At 47.3% G+C, this 23444-nt stretch overlaps 1 protein-coding gene and 1 pseudogene across 1 annotated transcript; both read right to left on the bottom strand.

Annotated features, from left to right (window-relative positions):
* Positions 1-1263: 1263 nt before the first annotated feature.
* On the bottom strand, positions 1264-2499 carry LOC123117174 (BTB/POZ and MATH domain-containing protein 2). The gene has a single exon (XM_044537996.1). It carries the CDS (start codon positions 2485-2487, stop codon positions 1429-1431), a length of 1059 nt encoding a protein of 352 aa, XP_044393931.1. The 5' UTR covers positions 2488-2499; the 3' UTR covers positions 1264-1428.
* Positions 2500-3580: 1081 nt separating this feature from the next.
* On the bottom strand, positions 3581-9284 carry LOC123117173 (BTB/POZ and MATH domain-containing protein 3-like; annotated as a pseudogene).
* Between the last annotated feature and the right edge of the window lie 14160 nt (positions 9285-23444).

Below are 23444 nucleotides of genomic sequence, written 5' to 3'. Positions count from 1 at the left end.
TGTAGCATTTCAGGATGTTGTCGCTACAGCCTGTTGGTACGTACGGTGGAAGAGGAGGCAGAAAAGGAATGGCGAGTGTTGCAGAACCCTTCCAAATCAGTGATGCCGACCAAGTGTTGGTGACAAGCCATTTAAGATCTACCGGAACAAACCAACACCTCCAAGGCGTAGTGGTTAGAGGAAACCACCCCATGGTATTCTTTTACTGAATGTTTATACTGGCTACTCTTATGAGGCCGGGTGAGGATGCAGGTGATTTTGTTGCTGCTTCTATTGCCTCCTGAATCCTTGACGCCAATACAGCTGAAGATATCGCAGTCCGTTAGGGCCTGACTCTTGCAAGAAATCTGAACGTTCATTCTATAATCATGCAATCAGACTGCCTTGTAGTGGTTCAGGACATGATAATCTGCACCTATCCTCTATGAATGCAAGGAGCTGATTCAGGGCTCTGGGAAGGTCAAGGAATGTCAAGATTGAGCATTGTGTTCAGGAAGCAAATTTCGTAGAGCATGAGCTAAGTTATTGTGGCTGGAGGATGATGCCCGAGATTCTATTTTGCAACTTTTTGTGGATGATATATCTTGTGTTTAGGTAATAAAGCTAACCATAATGGTCTTCACAGGAAAAAAAATACACAGCTGCATGCATTACAGCTAGTATTTAGAGAGAAAGTATAATGGTCAATGCTTGAGGATTACATGTAGTTTTGCTTTTTATTTTTTTGCTTAGTGCTTTAAACTGTATAACAGATGATGCAAAATTGGATGGTCTAGATAAAACGTGTAGATGCATGGTAGTAGAATTACAACTTTCCCAAGGTCCCAAGGTCTACATACACGGCTCCATACTTTACATTCAGTTCTTCAGTGCAGAAATACAGATGAGTGGTAATAACCAGATAGAACAAAGCAACATAAGCATCTAGTAATGATGTATTAAGGACACATGCAAACTACCATTCTAGTCATCGGTCGCTCCAAAAGAGGGCAGCTATGACCAGCTGCGCCGTCACCAGCTCTTGTCATTTGGTCATCGACTCAATAATTAAACTAATACACAATGGATAAGCAAGGTGTGTGGATGTGCAGTCTAAATACTACTCCCTCCGTTCACTTTTATAAGTCGTTTCAGACAAGCAAAATTAAGCTGTTTTGCACAATGTCTGAAACGCCTACAAAGCCTTATAAAAGTGAACGCCTACAAAGCCTTATAAAAGTGAACAGAGGGAGTACTACTTTCTTTTATCTCGCAAGGAAAGAAATTAACTGTTCTAGCTACTCACATGAGTAGACTGAATGTGATTGATAAGTAGCATTTTTGTTCTGGAACATAAATATGCAGACATACATAGATAAGTAGCATAACCATTAGTACGTACTACAAATTTGGATGCCATATATGATAAAAGTACCAAATGCATTACTACTAAATTTCCATGACCATATCCTTTGCCACGTCCCATTCAGCCGGGAGAATTCTAGCTATCAGCTCCTTGAGAACCAATGGGCAGCTGGACTTGAGATGCTCATAACCGTCGGTTACCATCATAGCCTTGAAATTGGAAGGAGAAGCAAGGAATTGCAAACAAGCTTCTTTGAGACGATGGAAACCATGCTGCTCGGCCAGAGCCAAACTGGTGGCCACCATGCCGGAATCAATTTGATTGCACAGTTTCTGCTCACATATCTGCTTCAGCCTCTCAATATTGTACCTGTCAGCCGCCACTAGCAGATGGCCAGCCATCACCACATCAAGCACTGGAGAGACTGAATCGGTGTATATGAAGGTGAGCAAAGATTCGAACACATCAGCTTCCATGTCACAAATTTCAATAGGACTAGCTGCAGAACTCTCCTTCATGGCGCCGAGGAGCTCCGCCTTGAAGACGGATGACCGAGCAGAAAGAACGCACCTGTGAGCGGAGAATGTCTCTCTGCCGACCTGAATGGTGAGGTCTGCGGCATCCTTATTCTTGAGGAGGTCTCCGAGATGCTGGTGCAGGTCGCTTGGAGGAACCCTTGTTTCTTCGTCGTGGATGACGGTGACATCGCACCTGATGGTGAGACAGTCGTCTCTTAGATGCGCCGATGCCTCCAGATCAGCCTTCTTGATGAACTCATTGTAGCCCCAGTTTGTAACTTTCCTTGAGAAGGTGCGTGTAGCGCTGGAGGTACGGCTGTATGAAGGCACAGGTTCTCCATTCTTGTCAAGTAGACTGAGCGTGTATTTCACCTTCACATCTTCGGCATTGGCAGATTGAAGATATAGATAAAGAGATATTGAATCGGCATAATCCTTATTGCAACCGTTTGGGTAATATCTCACGGCCCAGTTATAGCCTCCAACACCGAAATGGGCAGAAGTCCTCCACTCGCCGTTCTTGAGTAGCACCTTGGCTCTAGAGTATCCATCTACCTTGAGCACACACGACTTCTCCTCAGATCCAGCTACAATGGCAGCAGAGATCTTGCAATGCTCTGCCATTCTGGTGGTGGGCTTGCTGGTTTAGCGTGGAGTAGGATGGAAGACTGGTGAGGAAAGAATTTGCTGCGCCCATCTATATATATAGAAGATTGAAGAACACTTGGAACATAACTCCATTCGTTTCACATTGAGTCAAACAAAAACAGTGGCCTGCTGACACCTCCATCTAGATATCTGCGCCTGCTGCCATTTACTACTCGTTTACCTTCACGAGGAGACTCCGCTGTACTGGAAACGAAGACAGTAGGCACCAGTGCACCCAAAACTTTTCATCTGCCGATGCAATGCATGCAGAGATTACTCCACGTCAGTCAATATGTGACCCAAATCGACAATTTTAACCTTTTTTTGGGGTGACAATTTAACCTTTCAATACACAAACAAATCTTTTCATCTCCAGATGCTGCGCCTTCCACAAATGGCACGATGCATTTTTGTCAACAAAATCAGCAGCAAAGAACCAATTAGACAGGTTCATGTTCACGCGACTAGAAAGTATATGGAGGCGATTTTCTGAAACAGAAAGCACTGATATGGATTGCAAATTTTATGTGTTGTGGGGCGCCATCTATACGATCTGCAGTGTTATGAAGGTGGTATAGGTCAGATGCTCATCGACTATTAGGGGCACCAATGATAGTGTAATCCAACTGAACGTAACGACCTGAACGCCAATGATACTCGACCACAACAAGAGATTTTGAAGAAACTTCTCACTGTACTCCTCTATTTTCTCAAGACTTGAGGATTACATGCGGTTTACATTCAGTTTTTCAGTGCACAGAAGCATTTTACATCCAGTTTTTCAGTGCGAAAGTAGGCACGAGTGCAAACAACCTGACAAAACGAAGTAACACCATCATCTAATAGTGGTGTTTTAAGGACCCACACAACCTAGCATTGTAGCCAGTCGCTACAAAACAGGGCAACGGTGACGAGAAGAAGAACCATTCTACTCACCTAAACATAAATTAGACTGAATGATTAATACTAACAATTTTGTTTAGAAATACACTAGCAACCATACATGGAGAACTAGCACAACCACTACTACGAAAATTTGGATGACATATAGATAATAGTTATGTAGGCATTACTTCCACATTGTCATGATAATATCCTTTGCTGCTTTCAGTTCAGCTGGGAGGATTCCAACTACGAGCTCCTTGAAAACAGATGGGCAACTAGATTTCAGATGCTCATACCCATCACTCACCATCATCGGCTCATCGCCTCCAAATTGGACGGAGAAGCAAGGAACTGTAAACAAGCTTTTTTGAGAGCATGAAAACCATGCTGCTCGGCTAATGCCAAACTAGTTGCCACCATGTCTGAATCAATGTGACTGCACAATTTCTCCTCGCATATCATCTTCAGCCTCCCGATATTGTATCTGTCAGCCACAACAAGTAGATCACTACCGGAACAGGGCTCTACGCCGACAGCCAAATATATGCCGACGGCTGCCGTCGGCCTAGTCCGAGCTATGCCGACAGCTAACTCCTGGCCGTCGGCGAACAATGGCCGTCGGGCTATCCGCGTCTACGCCGACAGCAGCCGTCGGCATATATAGGCCGTCGGCTTATTCTAGACTACGCCTACAGCTGCCGTCGGCATATATAGGCCGTCGGCATAGATGCGGGCCCGCTGACAATTGTCATCACGGCCGGCTAACGACGTCAAATCTATGCCGACGGCCGTGACGGTGGCCGTCGGTATAGATACAGGTGACACGTCACCGATCCAGAGCGCACCGACCAGGAGCTATGCCGACGGCAGCCGTCGGCATAGCCGACACGTCATCGATCCGCGGCGCTGTCCATCTGCCCTGGCCGCACCTATGTCGACGGCTTTGCCGTCGGCATAGTTTTTTTCTTTTTTTTTCTTTTTTTCCATATAGTATTATTATTATTATTAAGCATACAATATGTGTTAATAAGCATACCTATAGATTGTGTTAATAAGCATATAGTATGTGCTAATAATCATACATATAGTTTTTTTCTTTTTCTTCATTGTTTTCTTTATTATTTTTATTTAACTAACTTACATACAGTATGTGTTAATAAGCATACATACATTATTTTTTGGTTCTGTACAAAGCGTTGTGACCCCCCCACGAACGGTGCCGCCGCCAGCCGGCAACTGGAATGGGGAACAGCCGCATCGGGTCTATACGAAGGGGACTTTGCTCCAAGTGTTTATATATATCGGATGACCTACCACAACCGGATGGTGTTATGGCATGTCCGAAGAGGCGGCACGCATCTCCGGGGTGTGGCCCCGTCACGGACGGCGCCGCCGCCGGCACCTGGAGGGGGGGGGGGAACGGACGCGTCTGGTCTACATGGAGTGGATTTAGCTGTGGGTTTGGCCCGGATGTTGCTCCCCGGTGTCCCTCTGGGCCGACCCGACACAACCGGGTGGAGAGATCCACTGGTCAAAGCCCGTCCGTGCAAAGTCAAAGGGCTAGATCCCGTGGTCAACCGCTCCAGGGTTAGGCGGGACGGGGGCCCTGGGGGGTAGCAATGCCACCGGAGCGTCGTACCGGGCCCTCATACATGTGGGGTGGTGTTGTGGCATGTCCGAAGAGGCGGCACGCGTCTCCGGGGTGTGGCCACTGTTACGGACGGCGCCGCCGCCGGCACCTGGAGGGGGGAAACGGACGCGTCGGGTCTACACGGAGTGGATTTAGCTGTGAGTTTGGCCTGGATGTTGCTCCCCGGTGTCCCTCTGGGCCAACCCGACACAACTGGGTGGAGAGTTCCACTGGTCAAAGCCCGTCCGTGGGAAGTCAAAGGGCTAGATCTCGTGGTCAAACGCTACAGGGTTAGGCGGGACGGGGGCCCTGGGGGTAGCAATGCCACCGGAGCGTCGTATCGGGCCCTCATACATGCGGGGTGGTGTTGTGGCATGTCCGAAGAGGCGACACGCGTCTCCGGGGCGTGGCCCCCCTCACGGACGGCCCCGCCGCCGGCACCGGGAGGGGGGAAACGGATGCGTCGGGTCTACACGGAGTGGATGTAGCTGTTGGGTGACTTGCCACCGGGTGCTCCGCAGGGGTGGCTGCGTGGTAATGCCGGAGTACCTACACCACCTTCTATCGAGGCGCACAAGTGGCTCATTGAACCTGCGGGGACAGAGTAAGTGCATCTCAGTCATACTTTCAACACATGACAACATTATTTTTATTGTACACATGGCAACCCTTTGATTCTTTTGCAGTAACTGGATCCTTCACAGAAAGGGCCGTAAACCGAACGGCCTTCTCACTGTCCTGTTGAAGCAGTTTTGGCCTGGCCTATTCTACCCGCGGCCAGACAGGGACCCACAGCTGCGTGTTTTGGCCACAAGCTGGGCCCACTACGAGGCTTGCAGCAACGCGGAGTACGGGACGGCCGCTAAGGCCGTGATCACCAAATTTTGGGTAAGTTCCCTTTTGAATCACTTGTCTTTAGTTTCGTTCATAGTTTATCATTGAATCACTCAAATCATGCCTTGTTTGCTTCTGGTTTATGCATGATTGCAGCAACTCTATAGAGTTCTTGATGAGCACAAGGCCAGAGCCGACGTGGTCTTGCGTCTGCAAAGAAGAAAGATCGTCAGTTGCAGTATGAGGTGCGTTGGGTTGCCGTCTCACAGTACTACCACATCTACCTGCAACAAAAGATGACCAAAACTCAAGCACAGAGGAAAAAAATTACCATGAGCAGGGAGCAGTTCATGATGGTAACTATTACTGACTTTTCATTGTTTCAAGGAGTCAACTATATGTTTCGTGCTCACATGTCATGCTTCCAAAATTTGCATAGGTTGTTCCTCGTTGGTGCTATGGAAGGCATGACGGATGGGCGTGTTTGGTGGATAGGTGGGTCGGTGACGATCCAGAGTTTGTTGCCAAGAGCATCAAGGCCCGGGCTAACCGTGGAAAAGACGGGACACACGGGCAAGGAAACAAGAACCACTGGGGCTTCAAGGCCATGAAGGTATATCTATATGAAAGATGCATTTTGGTTCTTCTTTACCATCATGTTCTTATGTATGGCTAACTTCTGTTTGACGTTGCAGGAGGACAAGTTGCAGAGGCCGCTCTCAGACATGGAGTCGTGGAAGCTGGCCCGCGAGCGGAGTGATCGCAAGGAGGGCGAGAGCCAGTACTACAGCAACACCGAGAAACACCTGGAGTCTTACACTCAGAACTATCAGAAGTTGCATCCGGATGTTCCTGTTCCTGAGGTCGCCCAGTCTCAGATCGACGACACGGCGGTGGTGGCCATCCAGGGTAAGTCCCATGGCCGGTATCCGTGTTTCAATGGCTTGGTCACTCCGTCGATCTCGTACACACGGCTTCGAGCTACCAACCCGAGCCCGTTAGAGAGTACGGGGCGTTCGCAGCCTCCCTTAGTCCGCCAACGTGCTATAAGTACTTCCCCTTATCTTCTTTGTCTCTATCTTTCTTAGTTTATTTTCATCACTGCCCACTTAGAAACAACCTCAATTTTTTAGGCATATCAGACCTTTCTCGAGCATAGGCATATTGAGGTGAGGGAGTACTTGCAATGAGTGAAGGCAAACGATGATTACAGCCGTCAAGTGATGGCGGTTAGTTTTGCCCTCTTAAACCAAGCTCAAATTTGCACTTTCATTCCTTCTAACTTTGTTGATCACGGCTTGTTTCTAAGTGGACTTGTTTAACTAACATCCAGGCTATGTTGGTGTCTTGGACTAACCGCACGGAGCCACCACAAGTTGGACCCCCACCACCACCTGCGGGAGACGCCCCAGACATTCCCACGTTCGAGGAATGGCTGGCACTAGGCGGTGATACTCCGGTTAGTAAATTTGCCTAACTAATGACAAACTAGTTCTCGTTCATTCAACACTATCATGTCATATTTACCGTTAGAATCTTCTTTCAAACATGTAGGGGACCGGTGGCTCGACTCCTGCTCCGTCGACCCCAGTCACTCCGATCTGGCAGAGTGATGGTGGTCGCGGTGGCGATTTTGGCGGAGGAGGACTTGGCGGTGGCGGTTTTGGCGGAGGTGGACTTGGTGGTGGTTTTGGCGGAGGTGGACTCGGTGGTGGTGGTGGTTTTGGAGGAGGTGGACTCGGTGGTGCTTGATGTCGATGATGATTCCGTGTATGCGGCCGTTGTGCCATGTCTTTCATGTTTCAACTTTTATGATGTTTCATGTCTTGCACTACTCTTATGTTCGTGGACTTTCGCCGGTGATGATCTTTAGATGATGAACTTGACTATGTTCAAATGATGTTGATGAACTGTCATATTTCATATTATTCTGTTTTGAAATGTTGTCAAATGAATTGGAAAAGAGAAAACAGAAAAAATAAAAAAAACTATGCCTACGGCAAAGCCGTCGGCATAGATACGCTCAGGAGCCACCAGGAGGCGACACGTGGCAGGGCTATGCCTACGGCCAAGCCGTCGGCATAGATTTATATCTATGCCGACGGCTTTGCCGTAGGCATAGCCATGCCACCAGGTTACACCAGGAGGCGACACATGGCAGGGCTATGCCTACGGCAAAGCCGTCGGCATAGATTTAACCTATGCCGACGGCTTTGCCGTAGGCATAGCCCTGCCACGTGTCGCCTCCTGACCCGCCAGCAGTTTGACGGCGCCGTCCGTTGCCGTCAGACGGAAAACTACGCCGACAGCTAAACTATGCCGACGGCTGCGCCAGGGCCGTTTGCATACCCCCCTATGCCGACGACATTATTATGCCGACGGTCTGACAGGAGTACGCTGACGTAATCTAGACTGACGGCTCTATGCCGACGGCTGCCGTCGGCATAGATCTATGCCGACGGCCTAGGGGCCTATGCCGACGGCCCATGGCCGTAGGCATAGACTGCGAGTCCGGTAGTGGATGGCCGACCATCACCACATCAAGCACATGAGGAACTGTGTCGGTGTATATGAAATGGAGCAACGAATTGAACACGTCTGCTTCCATGTCACAGATTTCAATAGGACTAGCTGCATAACTCTCCTCCATGGGGCCGAGGAGCTCCGCCTTGAATACTGATGACCGGGCAGCTAGGACGCACCTGTGAGCGGAGAATGTCTCTCCGCCGACCTGAATGGTGAGGTCTGCGGCATCCTTATTTTTTAGAAGGTCGCCGAGATGCTGGCACAGGTTGCTTGGAGGAACCCTTGTTCCCGCTTCATAGATGACGGTGATGTCGCATTTGATTGTAAGACAATCATCTGTCAGATGCGACGATGACTCTAGATCAGCCTTTTTTACGAAATTATCGTACCCCTCGCCAAAACCTTCCCTTGAGAAGGTACTCACAGTTTTGGAGGTACCGTTGTATGAAGGCACCGGTCCTCCATTCTTGTCAAGTACACTGAGCGTGAATTTCGCCTTCACATCTTCGGCATCGGCAGTTTCACAAAATAGATAAACAGATATGAAATCAGAACAATCCTTGAGGTAGCCGTTTGGGAAATACTCCACGGCCCAGTCGTGGCCTCCAACGCTGAAAGGGTCAGAAGTCACGCACTGGCCGTTCTTGAGTAGAGCCTTGGCTCTTGAGTATCCATCTACCTTGAACACGTACGACATTTCCTCAGATCCTGATACCATGGCAGCAGAAATTTTGCATTTCTCTGTCATTCTGGAGGTGGGCTTGGAGTAAGAAGGAAGTTTGGCCAGAGGAATGATCAATTTGTTACCTCTATCTATCTACTCATTCCCGCCGCTGTCCAGTGATGTCGCCGGAAGCACGGCCGCCGGCGGCGGTAGGGATTGGAGGTGGTGGCACCAGGGGGGATGGGAGGCAGAGCCTGGGGCGGGGATTGGAGGAGGGGGAGCTCGACGGCGGGAGCTCGTGGCGCTAGCGGAGGGGAGAAGGGTGGCGGCGGGAGCAGTAGAAGGGAGAGAGAGAGGACCGAAGAGTTAGGTTTTCTTCCGGTTGGTTTTTACCAGACGCTGCGAGATAAACGGACGGCCGAGATCGGCTCCGGGAGGAGACCAGCCAGCCGAGACTGCATTCGCCCCGATTAGGTATTTTATGAGAACCAAATCTTTGTCTTTAATATGTGCATCTTCATGCATGAAAACTACTATGTTCCAAACATGTCCAATAATTTTGCTTTTCACTAAACATGTTCTTTGGCGAGTTGCTTATGATTGTCTTCCATCTGGGGCTCAGTTGCAGCGGCGCCATGTTCCCGACTCTGCGAGTTGCTGCTTCTACGGTCGTGTGGAGAGCATGGAACATGCTACACTTTTTTGTCCTTGTGTTCGGGCGGTCTGGGATGCGACCAAAGCGTGGTCTGGCATCCAACTATGTCGGCCCTCCTTCAGAAACACAAAACAATAGCTCTTTGATTTCTTCTCAAGATCTCCAGACAAAGATGCCACGATTATGGTTGTGTCTTTGTGGCATATATGGGAAGCTCATAATGAGACACGTCACTCGTCTGATATTCCCCAGCCTAGCCATACGGTGGAGAAAATTCACGCATAAACTGATTTTATTATGCAACACCCTTTTTAACTCTGAATCTGTCATCAAGCTTGAGTCCTTTTCTTCCAACACAATGTGGACTCCGCCGCCGTCAGGTGTTATTGCCATCAATTCGGATGCTACTGTATTTTCAGATATCTACATGTCCGGGGCTGACACGGTGGCCCTAAACCATGAGGGCACTTGTGTCGCCGCACTCACTGAGCCTCTTCAAGTTGTACTAGAACCTGAACTTGCGGAAGTTATGGCTCTTCAAAAGGTTGTGCAACTAACATGGGATGAACACTTCTCCAATGTGTTTTTTGCTACAGATTGCCAGTCACTTGTGAATAGGATTAATGCTAGCACCCTTGACCATTCCATCATCGGTACTGTGGTAAATGATATCAAGGTTGCTTAGAGAATATTTGACTCTGTGGTGTTCAACCATGTTCGTCGGCAAGTTAATGTAGCTGCTCATATTTTAACTAAGTCTTGTAAGAATTCACCTAGTCTTGTTGTTTTCCATTCTGCTCCGGAATGTATCCGGGAGACTCTTTGTAACTTTGTTTTAAGTAATCAATAAAGCCGACATTTCTCTCAAAAAAACATCTAACAAATTAACGATCACTTCTTTCTCTAAAACTTCAAAAACATCTATATTAACGCCCAATAAAATATCTCCTAACAAACCCTAGCACGTGAAGAGACCCAAGAAATGGATTGCCATGACTTCCTAGGAAAACAGTAAGTAAACTCCTATTTCTTAATTCCCAAAAGGCCAACAAAACTAAGACTAAACTCGATGGCCACTGAACCACACGAAACGTAACTCCCGCTAGCTCCCGCTCCCTCCCGCTAGGGTTTCCCCCGCCGCCCTAGCCTCCTCCCGCCGTCGCCGGCCGCCGGCACACGCGCCCCAGCCCATCCCCCCTCCACCGGCCCCCATTCGCTCGCTCCCCCCCCCCCCCCGCGGGCGGCGGGCGAACCCCCCACTCCTCCCCTCTCCTCCGCCCCTCCTCCCCGTCCTTCTCCCTCCTCCCCCGCCACCGCCGGCTTGGTCCGCTGGGCCCTGTCCGTGCGGCGCTGGCGGCGGCAGGCCATTCCTTCCCCGTGCGCGCATTGGGGGCGCGGGGGGCCCCTGATCGCGGCGGTGCTACTGTTGGAAATATGCCCTAGAGGCAATAATAAAATGGTTATTATTATATTTCCTTGTTCATGATAATTGTCTATTGTTCATGCTATAATTGTATTAACTGGAAACCATAATACATGTGCGAATACATAGACCACAACATGTCCCTAGTGAGCCTCTAGTTAACTAGCTCGTTGATCAATAGATGGTTATGGTTTCCTGACCATGGACATTGGATGTCATTGATAACGGAATCACATCATTAGGAGAATGATGTGATGGACAAGACCCAATCCTAAGCATAACACAAGATCGTGTAGTTCGTTTGCTAAAGCTTTTCTAATGTCAAGTATCATTTCCTTAGACCATGAGATTGTGCAACTCTCGGATACCGTAGGAATGCTTTGGGTGTACCAAACATCACAACGTAACTGGGTGGCTATAAAGGTGCACTATAGGTATCTCCGAAAGTGTCTGTTGGGTTGGCACGAATCGAGACTGGGATTTGTCACTCCGTATGATGGAGAGGTATCTTTGGGCCCACTCGGTAATGCATCATCATAATGAGCTCAATGTGACTAAGTAGTTAGTCACGAGATCATGCATTATGGAACGAGTAAAGAGACTTGCCGGTAACGAGATTGAACAAGGTATAGGGATGCCGCCGATCGAATCTCGGGCAAGTAACATACCAATGGACAAAGGGAATTGTATACGAGATTGATTGAATCCTCGACATCGTGGTTCATCCGATGAGATCATCGTGGAACATGTGGGAGCCAACATGGGTATTCAGATCCCGCTGTTGGTTATTGACTGGAGAACGTCTCGGTCATGTCTGCATGGTTCCCGAACCCGTAGGGTCTACACACTTAAGGTTCGGTGACACTAGAGTTGTTATGGGAAATAGTATGTGGTTACCGAAGGTTGTTCGGAGTCCCGGATGAGATCCCAGACATGACGAGGAGCTCCGGAATGGTCCGGAGGTGAAGATCGGTATATTGGACGAAGGGTATTGGAGTCCGGAATTGTTTCGGGGGTACCAGGTGATGACCAGCGTGTCCGAAAGGGGTTTCGGAGGCCCCGACAAGCATTGGGGGGCCTTATGGGCCAAGGGGAGAGGGCACATCAGCCCACTAAGGGGCTGAGCGCCCCTCCCACCCCATCTCACGTAACCAGGATAGGTGGGGGCGCCACCCCTAGGGCAGCCGCCCCTCCCGGTTTGGGGGCAAGTTTCCTAGGGGGTGGGGGCGCCCAAACCCATCTATGGTTTCGCCTGTGGCCGCCGCCCCTCCCCTAGGGAACCCTAGGGCGCCTCCCCCTCATCCATTCCCCCTATATATAGTGAGGGAGAGAGAGGGCAGCCGCACCCTCCCCCTGGCGCAGCCCCTCCCTCCTCCAACACCTCCTCATCCTCCGTAGTGCTTGGCGAAGCCCTGCCGGAGAACCACGAGCTCCATCACCACCATGCCGTCGTGCTGTCGGAGTTCTCCTTCAACTTCTCCTCTCCCCTTGTTGGATCAAGAAGGAGGAGACGTCCCCGGGATGTACGTGTGTTGAACGCGGAGGCACCGTTGTTCGGTGCTTAGATCGGATTCGGCCGCGATCTGAATCACTTCGTGAATGACTCCACCGACCGCGTTCTTGTAACGCTTCCGCATCACGATCTTCAAGGGTATGAAGATGCACTCCCCTCTCTCTCGTGCTAGTCTCTCCATAGATTGATCTTGGTGATGCGTAGAAAATTTTGAATTTCTGCTACGTTCCCCAACAGTGGTATCAGAGCCAGGTTTATTGCGTAGATTCTATGCACGAGTAGAACACAAGTTGTTGTGGGCGTTGATTTTGTTCGATATGCTTACCGTTACTAGTCCTATCTTGTTTCGACGGTATTGTGGGATGAAGCGCCCGGACCGACCTTACACGTACACTTACGTGAGACAGGTTCCACCGACTGACATGCACTTGTTGCATAAGGTGGCTAGCGGGTGCCAGTCTCTCCCACTTTAGTTGGATCGGATTCGATGAAAAGGGTCCTTATGAAGGGTAAATAGCAATTGGCATATCATGTTGTGGCTTTTGCGTAGGTAAGAAACGTTCTTGCTAGAAACCCATAGCAGCCATGTAAAACATGCAAACAACAATTAGAGGACGTCTAACTTGTTTTTGCAGGGTATGCTATGTGATGTGATATGGCCAAGAAGGATGTGATGAATGAAATATATGTTATGTATGAGATTGATCATATTCTTGTAATACGAATCACGACTTGCATGTCGATGAGTATGACAACCGGTAGGAGCCATAGGAGTTGTCTTTATTTATTGTATGACCTGTGTGTCACTGAATAACGCCATGTAATTACTTTACTTCATTGCTAAACCGTTAGCCATAGTAGTAGAAGTAATAAGATGGCGAGACAACTTCATGGAGACACAATGATGGAGATCATGATGATGGAGATCATGGTGTCATGCCGGTGACGATGATGATCATGGAGCCCCGAAGATGGAGATCAAAAGGAGCAAAATGATATTGGCCATATCATGTCACTACTTGATTGCATGTGATGTTTATCATGTTTATGCATCTTATTTGCTTAGAACGACGATAGTAAATAAGATGATCCCTCATAATAATTTCAAGAAAGTGTTCCCCCTAACTGTGCATTGTTGCAAAAGTTCATTGTTTTGAAGCACCACGTGATGATCGGGTGTGATAGATTCTAACGTTCACATACAACGGGTGTAAGACAGATTTACACATGCAAAACACTTATGTTGGCTTGACGAGCCTAGCATGTACAGACATGGCCTCGGAACACGAGAGACCGAAAGGGCGAACATGAGTCGTATAGTAGATACGATCAACATGAAGATGTTCACCGATGATGACTAGTCCGTCTCACATGATGATCGGACATGGCCTAGTTGACTCGGATCATGTATCACTTAAATGACTAGAGGGATGTTTATCTGAGTGGGAGTTCATTATATGAACCTAATTATCATGAACATAGTCAAAAGGACTTTGCAAATTATGTCGTAGCTTACGCTTTAGTTCTACTGTTTAAGATATTTTCATAGAGAAAATTTAGTTGAAAGTTGACAGTAGCAATTATGCGGACTGGGTCCGTATTATGAGGATTGTCCTCATTGCTGCACAGAAGGCTTATGTTCTTAATGCACCGCTCGGTGTGCTGAACCTCAAGCGTCGTTTGTGGATGTTGCTAACATTTGACATACACGTTTTGATGACTACATGATAGTTCAGTGCGTAATGTTAAAAAGTTTAGAATTGAGGCACCGAAGGCATTTTTGAAACGTCGCAGAACATATGAGATGTTCCAAGAGCTGAAATTGGGATTTCAGGCTCGTGCCCACGTCAAGAGGTGTAAGACCTCCGGCAAGTTTCTAAGCCTGCAAACTAAGGGAGAAAAGCTAAATCGTTGAGCATGTGCTCAGATTGTCTGAGTACTACAATCGCTTGAATCGAGTGGGAGTTATCTTCCAGATGAGATAGTGATGGTTCTCCAAAGTCACTGCCACCAAGCTACTAGAGCTTCGTGATGAACTATAACATACCAGGGATAGACATGATGATCCTTGAGCAATTCGCGATGTTTGACACCGCGAAAGTAGAAATCAAGTAGGAGCATCAATTGTTGATGGTTAGTAAAATCACTAGTTTCAAGAAGGGCAAGGGAAAGAAGGGATACTTCATGAAACGGCAAATCAGTTGCTACTCTAGTGAAGAAACCCAAGGTTGAACCCAAACCCGAGACTAAGTGCTTTTGTAATAAGGGGAATGGTCACTAGAGCAGAATTACCCTAGGTACTTAGTAGATAAGAAGGCAGGCAAGGTCGACAGAAGTATATTGGATATACATTATATTAATGTGTACTATGCTAGTGCTCCTAGTAGCACCATGGTAATAGATACCGGTTCGGTTGCTAAGTGTTAGTAACTCGAAATAAAAGGCTACGGAATAAACGGAGACTAGCTAAAGGCGAGGTGACAATATGTGTTGGAAGTATTTCCAAGGTTGATGTGATCAAACATCGCACGCTCCCTCTACCATCGGGATCGGTGTTAAACCTAAATAATTGTTATTTGGTGTTTGCGTTGAGCATATACATGATTAGATTATGTCTATCGCAATACGGTTATTCATTTAAGGAGAATAATGGTTACTCTGTTTATTTGAATAATACCTTCAATGGTCTTGCACCTAAAATGAATGGTTTATTGAATCTCGATCATAGTGATACACATGTTCATGCAAAAGATATAAGATAGTAATGATAGTACCACATACTTGTGGCACTGCTATTTGAGTCATATTGGTATAAAACGCATGAAGAAGCTCCATGTTGATGGATCTTTGGACTCACTCGTTTTTGAAAAGATTGAGACATGCGAACCATGTCTATTGGTACATATGCATGAAGAAACTCCATGCAGATGGATCATTTGGACTCACTTGATTTTGAATCACTTGAGACATGCAAATCATACCACATGGGCAAGATGACTGAAAAGCCTCGTTTTCAGTAAGATGGAACAAGAAAGCAACTTGTTGGAAGTAATACATTTTGATGTATGCAGTCCAATGAGTGCTGAGGCACGCAGTGGATATCGTTATGTTCTTACTTCACAGATGATTGGAGTAGATGCTGAGTATATTTACTTAATGAAACACGGGTCTGAATTATTGAAAGGTTCAAGTAATTTCAGAGTGAAGTTGAAGATCGTCGTGACAAGAGGATAAAATTTCTATGATATGATCATAGAGATGAATATCTGAGTTACGAGTTTGACACACAATTAAGACATTGTGGAAATTGTTTTACAACTAATACCGCCTGGAACACCATAGTGTGATGGTGTGTCCGAACATCATAACTGCACCCTATTGGATATGGTGCATACCATGATGTCTCTTATCAAATTACCACTATCGTTTATGGGTTAGGCATTAGAGACAACCGCATTCACTTTAAATAGGGCACCACGTAATTCCATTGAGATGACACCGTATGAAGTATGGTTAAGAGAAACCTAAGCTGTCGTTTCTTAAAAGTTTGGGGCTACGACGCTTATGTGAAAAGTTTTAGCCTGATAAGCTCGAACCCAAAGCGTATAAATGCATCTTCATAAGACACCTAAAATAGTTGGGTATACCTCCTATCTCAGTTCCGGAAGCAAAATGGATTGTTTCTAGAATCGGGTACTTTCTCGAGGAAAAGTTTCTCTCAAAAGAATTGAGTGGGAGGATGGTGGAGACTTGATATGGTTATTGAACCGTCACTACAACTATTGTGTAGCAGGGCACAGGAAGTTGTTCCTGTGGCGCCTACACCAATTGAAGTGGAAGCTGATGATAGTGATCATGGAACTTCGGATCAAGTCACTACCAAACCTCGTAGGTCGACAAGGATGCGTACTACTTCAGAGTGGTACGTAATCCTGTCTTGGAGGTCATGTTGCTAGACAACAATGAACCTACGAGCTATGGAGAAGCGATGGTGGTCCAGGATTCCGACGAATGGCTCGAAGCCATAAAATCCGAGAGAGGATCCATGTATGAAAACAAAGTATGGACTTTGGAAGAACCACTTGATGGTCGTAAGGCTGTTGGGTGCAGATGGATTTTAAAAGGAAGACGGACAATGATGGTAAGTGTCACCATTAAGAAAGCTCGACTTGTCGCTAAGATCTTTTCTGACAAGTTCAAGGAGTTGACTACAATGAGACTTTCTCACTCATAGCGATGCTAAGAGTCTATTGGAATTATATTAGCAGTTACTGCATTATTTATGAAATCTTGCAGATAGGATGTCAAAGCATTGTTTCCTTGACGATTTTCTTGAGGAAAGGTCGTATGTGATAAAACCAGAAGGTTTTGTCAATCCTGAAAGATGCTAACAAGTATGCAAAGCTCCAGTAATCCTTCTAAGGACTAGAGTAAGCATCTCAGAGATGGAATATAAGCTTTGATGAGATGATCAAAGATTTTGGGTTTATACAAAGTTTATGAGAAACTTGTATTTCCAAAGAAGTGAGTGGGAGCACTGTAGAATTTCTGATGAGTATATGTTGTTAACATATTGTTGATCAGAAATGTTGTACAATTTCTGGAAAACATATAGGGTTATTTGAAAAGTGTTTTTCAATGGAAAACCTGGATTAAGCTACTTGAACATTGAGCATCAAGATCTATAAGGATAGATAAAAAATGCTTAATAGTACTTTCAAATGAATACATACCATGACAAGATTTTGAAGGAGTTCAAAATAGATTAGCAAAGAAGGAGTTCTTGGCTGTGTTATAAGGTGTGAGTATTGAGTAAGACTCAAGACCTGACCACGGCAGAAGAGAGAAAAAGGACAAAGGTCGTCCCCTATGCTTTAGACGTAGGCTCTATAGTATGTTGTGATGTGTACCGCACCTGAAGTGTGCCTTGCCGTGAGTCAGTCAAGGGGTACAAGAGTGATCGAGGAATGGACCACAGGACAACGGTCAAACTTATCCTTAGTAACTAGTGGGCTAAGGAATTTTCTCGATTATGGAGGTGGTAAAAGAGTTCGTCGTAAAGGGTTACGCCGATGCAAACTTTGACACTAATCCAGATTATTCTGAGTAGTAAACCGGATTTGTATAGTAGAATAGTTATTTGGAATAGCTCCAAATAGAGCGTGGTAGCTGCATCTAGGAGATGACATAGAGATTTGAAAAGCACACACGGATCTGAAAGGTTCAGATCCATTGACTAATAACCTCTCTCACAAGCGAGATATGATCAAACCCCATGGGTGTTGATTCATTACAATCACATAATGATGTGAACTAGATTATTGACTCTAGTAATAGTGGCAGGCTGTTGGAAATATGCCCTAGAGGCAATAATAAAATGGTTATTATTATATTTCCTTGTTCATGATAATTGTCTATTGTTCATGCTATAATTGTATTAACTGGAAACCGTAATACATGTGTGAATACATAGACCACAACATGTCCCTAGTGAGCCTCTAGTTGACTAGCTCGTTGATCAATAGATGGTTATGGTTTCCTGACCATGGACATTGGATGTCATTGATAACGGGATCACATCATTAGGAGAATGATGTGATGGACAAGACCCAATCCTAAGCATAGCACAAGATCGTGTAGTTCGTTTGCTAAAGCTTTTCTAATGTCAAGTATCATTTCCTTAGACCATGATATTGTGCAACTCCCGGATACCGTAGGAATGCTTTGGGTGTACCAAACGTCATAACGTAACTGGGTGGCTATAAAGGTGCACTACAGGTATCTCCGAAAGTGTCTGTTGGGTTGGCATGAATCGAGACTGGGATTTGTCACTCCGTATGACGGAGAGGTATCTCTGGGCCCACTCGGTAATGCATCATCATAATGAGCTCAATGTGACTAAGTAGTTAGTCACGGGATCATGCATTATGGAACGAGTAAAGAGACTTGTCGGTAACGAGATTGAACAAGGTATAGGGATATCGCCGATCGAATCTCGGGCAAGTAACATACCAATGGACAAAGGGACTTGTATACGGGATTGATTGAATCCTCGACATTGTGGTTCATCCGATGAGATCATCGTGGAACATGTGGGAGCCAACATGGGTATCCAGATTCCGCTGTTGGTTATTGACCGGAAATGTCTTGGTCATGTCTGCAAGGTTCCCGAACCCGTAGGGTCTATACACTTAAGGTTTGGTGACGCTAGAGTTGTTATGGGAAATAGTATGTGGTTACCGAAGGTTGTTCAGAGTCCTGGATGAGATCCCGAACATGAAGAGGAGCTCCGGAATGGTCCGGAGGTGAAGATTGGTATATTGGACGAAGGGTATTGGAGTCCCGAATTGTTCCGGGAGTACCAGGTGATGACCAGCGTGCCCTAAAGGGGTTTCGGAGGCCGCGACAAGCGTTGGGGGGCCTTATGGGCCAAGGGGAGAGGGCACATCAGCCCACTAAGGGGCTGAGCGCCCCTCCCACCCCATCTCACGTAACCAGGAGAGGTGGGGGCGCCACCCCTAGGGCAGCCGCCCCTCCCGGTTTGGGGGCAAGTTTCCTAGGGGGTGGGGGCGCCCAAACCCATCTAGGGTTTCGCCTGTGGCCGCCGCCCCTCCCCTAGGGAACCCTAGGGCGCCTCCTCATCCTCCCTTCCCCCTATATATAGTGAGGGAGAGAGAGGGCAGCCGCACCCTTCCCCTGGCGCAGCCCCTCCCTCCTCCAACACCTCCTCCTCCTCCGTAGTGCTTGGCGAAGCCCTGCCGGAGAACCACGAGCTCCATCACCACCATGCCGTCATGCTGTCGGAGTTCTCCCTCAATTTCTCCTCTCCCCTTGCTGGATCAAGAAGGAGGAGACGCCCCCGGGCTGTATGTGTGTTGAACACGGAGGCACCGTTGTTCGGTGCTTAGATTGGATTCGGCCGCGATCTGAATCGCTTCGTGAATGACTCCACCGACCGCGTTCTTCTAATGCTTCCGCATCGCGATCTTCAAGGGTATGAAGATGCACTCCCCTCTCTCTCGTTGCTAGTCTCTCCATAGATTGATCTTGGTGATGCGTAGAAAATTTTGAATTTCTGCTACGTTCCACAAATGCTGCTCGGCCGGCAGCGGTGTGGCTCGGCGGTGGTCCCATGGGCCACGGGTGCCTTTGGCGCGGCGACGCGACTGTTGGTCACGGGTGGCGCCGTGGTACTGGCGGCTGGTGGCACCCGCTCGACCCAGATCTAGGCACATTCGGGACCGATCTGGGCTGGCGCGGGCCAGCGGCTCGGCGCTCCGGCGTTGCTCCCTGGTGGTGGCGAGGTGTCGGTGGTCTACGGGCGGTGCTGGCTTCGTTGGCCGACGTGCTACATCGTGGGGATAGGGACTATCCGGACCTATGTGGGTCCGGCCGAGCCGTCATGGCCTGGCAAGTCCCTGTCACCGCGTCTGGTTGGCTCTACGCGAGTGATGGAGGTTGTCCCCTCGCGGCGGTCGAGTTGTCGTTGCCCTTGTGGCCGTTGTCTCCTCCCCCCCCCATGAAAGTGCAACTATCCCTCGGTGGTTTTGGTAATTCCTAACATCATATAGCTCATTGAGCTAATGCTATTTCAAGATAAACATTTCGGGAAAGCTCAATGATTGGCATGGCATGGATGACAAAAGTGGGCCCCTCAAAATGCTAAGGACAAAAGATTGGCTCAAGCTCAAAGCAGAAGACTCTACATTTCCGTTTTAAGTGATCCAAGATCACATTGAGTCCATAGGAAAAGCCAATACTATCAAGAGGGGGTGAGGTGTTGCTTAATGAGTTTCTTGCTCAAAGTGCTTAGTGATATGCTCCAAAAACCCTCAACTACTTTCTCACTTCCACATATGTCCCAAACCAAAAATCAAACTCGGCCCCACCGAAACTTTCTATCCGGCGCCACTGAGTTCAGTTGACATAGCCACTGCCAGAAACCCTAGTCTTTTCTGTCTCACCGATAGGGATATCAGTCTCACCAAGATGGGATTGTAATCCCTCTGTTTCCCTTCGTAACATTTCGGTCCAACCGAGATGAGCGGATCGGTCCCATCGAGATTGCAATGAAAACTCACTGTTTCCCTTTCGTAACGTTTCGGTCCAACCGAGATGAGCGAATCGGTCCCACCGAGTTTGCCTGACCAACTCTCTGTTAGTCCATTATCAAAATCGATCTCACCGAGTTTGTGTAATCGGTCTCACCGAGATTACATTATGCCCTAACCCTAACGAAATTGGTCCCACCGAGTTGACATGTTGGTCCCACCAAAAATCCTAACGTTCACATTTTGAACTAAATCGGTCCGAGTTTCATGATTCGGTCCCACCGAGTTTGGTGATTTGTGTGTAACGGTTAGATTTTGTGTGGAGGCTATATATACCCCTCCACCCACTCTTCATTCATAGAGAGAGCCACCAGAACATGCCTACACTTCCAACATACATTTTCTGAGAGAGAACCACCTACACTTGTGTTGAGGTAAAGATATTCCATTCCTACCACATAAATCTTGATCTCTAGTCTTCCCCAAGTTGCTTTCCACTCAAATCTTCTTTCCACCAAATCCAAGTCCTGTGTCAGAGAGTTGAGTGTTGGGGAGAATATCATATGAAGCACAAGAGCAAGGAGTTCATCATCAACACACTATTTGTTACTTTTTGGAGAGTGGTGTATCCTAGATTGGCTAGGTGTCACTTGGGAGCCTCCGTCAAGATTGTGGAGTTGAACCAATGAGTTTGTAAGGGCAAGGAGATCGCCTACTTCGTGAAGATCTACCTGAGTGAGGCAAGTCCTTCGTGGGCGACGTCCATGGTGGGATAGACAAGGTTGCTTCTTCGTGGACCCTTCGTGGGTGGAGCCCTCCGTGGACTCGCGCAACCATTACCCTTCGTGGGCTGAAGTCTCCATCAACGTGGATGTATGATAGCACCACCTATCGGAACCACAGATAAAAAATCTCCGTGTTAACATTGCGTTTGCTCCCTCAAACTCCTCCCTTTACCTTCATATGCAATTGTTTTACATTCCGCCGCTATACTCTTAGAATTGCATGTGTAGGTTGATTGCTTGACTTGTGCTAAGTTGCTAAAATCTACCAAGAACTAAAATTGGGAAAAGGCTAGATTTTATTTGGTCAAGTAGTCTAATCACCCCCTCCCCTCTAGACATAATACTCGATCCTACAAGTGGTATCAGAGCTTTGGTCTCCATTTGCTTTGATTTCCATAGCTTTTGGTGGTCATACCTTGGTTTCACAACCTAGGAGAGTATGGCGTCTAGCAAGGGAAATTACCACCGTAGAGGTCCTTCCTTTGATGGTACAAATTTTGCTAGTTGGAAGCATAATATGAAAATGCATATTCTTGGACATAACCCCGCCGTTTGGGCTATTGTGTGTATTGGCTTGCAAGGTGAATTCTTCGATGGGAAAGAACCAAATTGTGAAGCTACCGCGGAAGAGTTGAAGATGCTGCAATACAATGCTCAAGCTTGTGATATTCTCTTCAATGTATTGTGCCCCGAAGAATTCAACAAAATCAGCCGTCTTGAGAATGCAAAGGAAATTTGGAATACTTTGATTGATATGCACGAAGGTACCGGCTCCGTCAAGGAATCCAAATTGGATGTGCTTCAAACTCAACTTGACAAGTTCAAAATGAAGGATCGTGAAGGCGTCGCTGAAATGTACTCTAGACTTGCTCTCGTCACAAATGAGATTGCCGGCTTAGGAAGTGAAGAGATGACCGATAAATTCATCATCAAGAAGATCCTAAGAGCCTTGGATGGAACATATGATACCATGTGCACATTGATCCAAATGATGCCCAATTACAAAGATCTCAAGCCAACGGAAGTCATTGGAAAAACTGTTGCTCATGAGATGTCACTCAAGGATAAGGAAGAGCTTCACAACAAGTCAAGTGGTGCTTACAAAGCCTCATGTGAAGCTCTCACATCATCAAGTGAGAAACAAACCTTCAATGAAGAATTGAGCCTAATGGTGAAGAACTTCAACAAGTTCTACAAGAGTAGAAGCAAGAAAAGAAGTTCCAAGTCAAGGTCCTACAATGACAAAAGATCTTCTTGTCGTTAGCGTAATTGCTACAATTGTGGAAGACCCGGACACTACTCGAATGAGTGTACGGCTCCCTATAAAAGAATAGAAGATTCTCCAAAAAGAAGGAGTAGAAGAGAAGAATCTGTTGGGGAATGTAGTAATTTCAAAAATTTCCTACGCACACGCAAGATCATGGTGATGCATAGCAACGAGAGGGGAGAGTGTTGTCCACGTACCCTCGTAGACCGTAAGCGGAAGCGTTAGCACAACGCGGTTGATGTAGTCGTACGTCTTCATGGCCCGACCGATCAAGCACCGAAACTACGACACCTCCGAGTTCTCGCACACGTTCAGCTCGATGACGTCCCTCGAACTCCGGTCCAGCCGAGTGTCGAGGGAGAGTTCTGTCAGCACGACGGCATGGTGACAATCTTGATGTTCTACCGTCGCAGGGCTTCGCCTAAGCACCGCTACAATATTATCGACGAGGACTATGGTGGAGGGGGGCACCGCACACGGCTAATAGATCTCAAGGATCAATTGTTGTTGTGTCTTTGGGGTGCCCCCCTGCCCTCGTATATATAGGAGCAAGGGGGGAGGCGGCCGGCCTATGGAGGAGGCGCGCCAAGGGGGGAGTCCTACTCCCACCGGGAGTAGGACTCCTCCTTTTCCTTGTTGGAGAAGAAAAGAGGAGGAGAGGGAGAAGGAAAAGGGGGCTGCCCTCCTTGTCCAATTCGGA

Source organism: Triticum aestivum, chromosome 5B (genome assembly GCF_018294505.1).
Source record: "Triticum aestivum cultivar Chinese Spring chromosome 5B, IWGSC CS RefSeq v2.1, whole genome shotgun sequence".
In the NCBI taxonomy this organism is placed as follows: domain Eukaryota; kingdom Viridiplantae; phylum Streptophyta; class Magnoliopsida; order Poales; family Poaceae; genus Triticum; species Triticum aestivum.
This window is presented reverse-complemented; position numbering and strand designations above follow the sequence as displayed.

Coding starts and splice junctions, on each gene's coding strand:
- LOC123117174 (XM_044537996.1), bottom strand. CDS start 2,487: ATGGCAGAGCATTGCAAGATCTCTGCTGCCATTGTAGCTGGATCTGAG.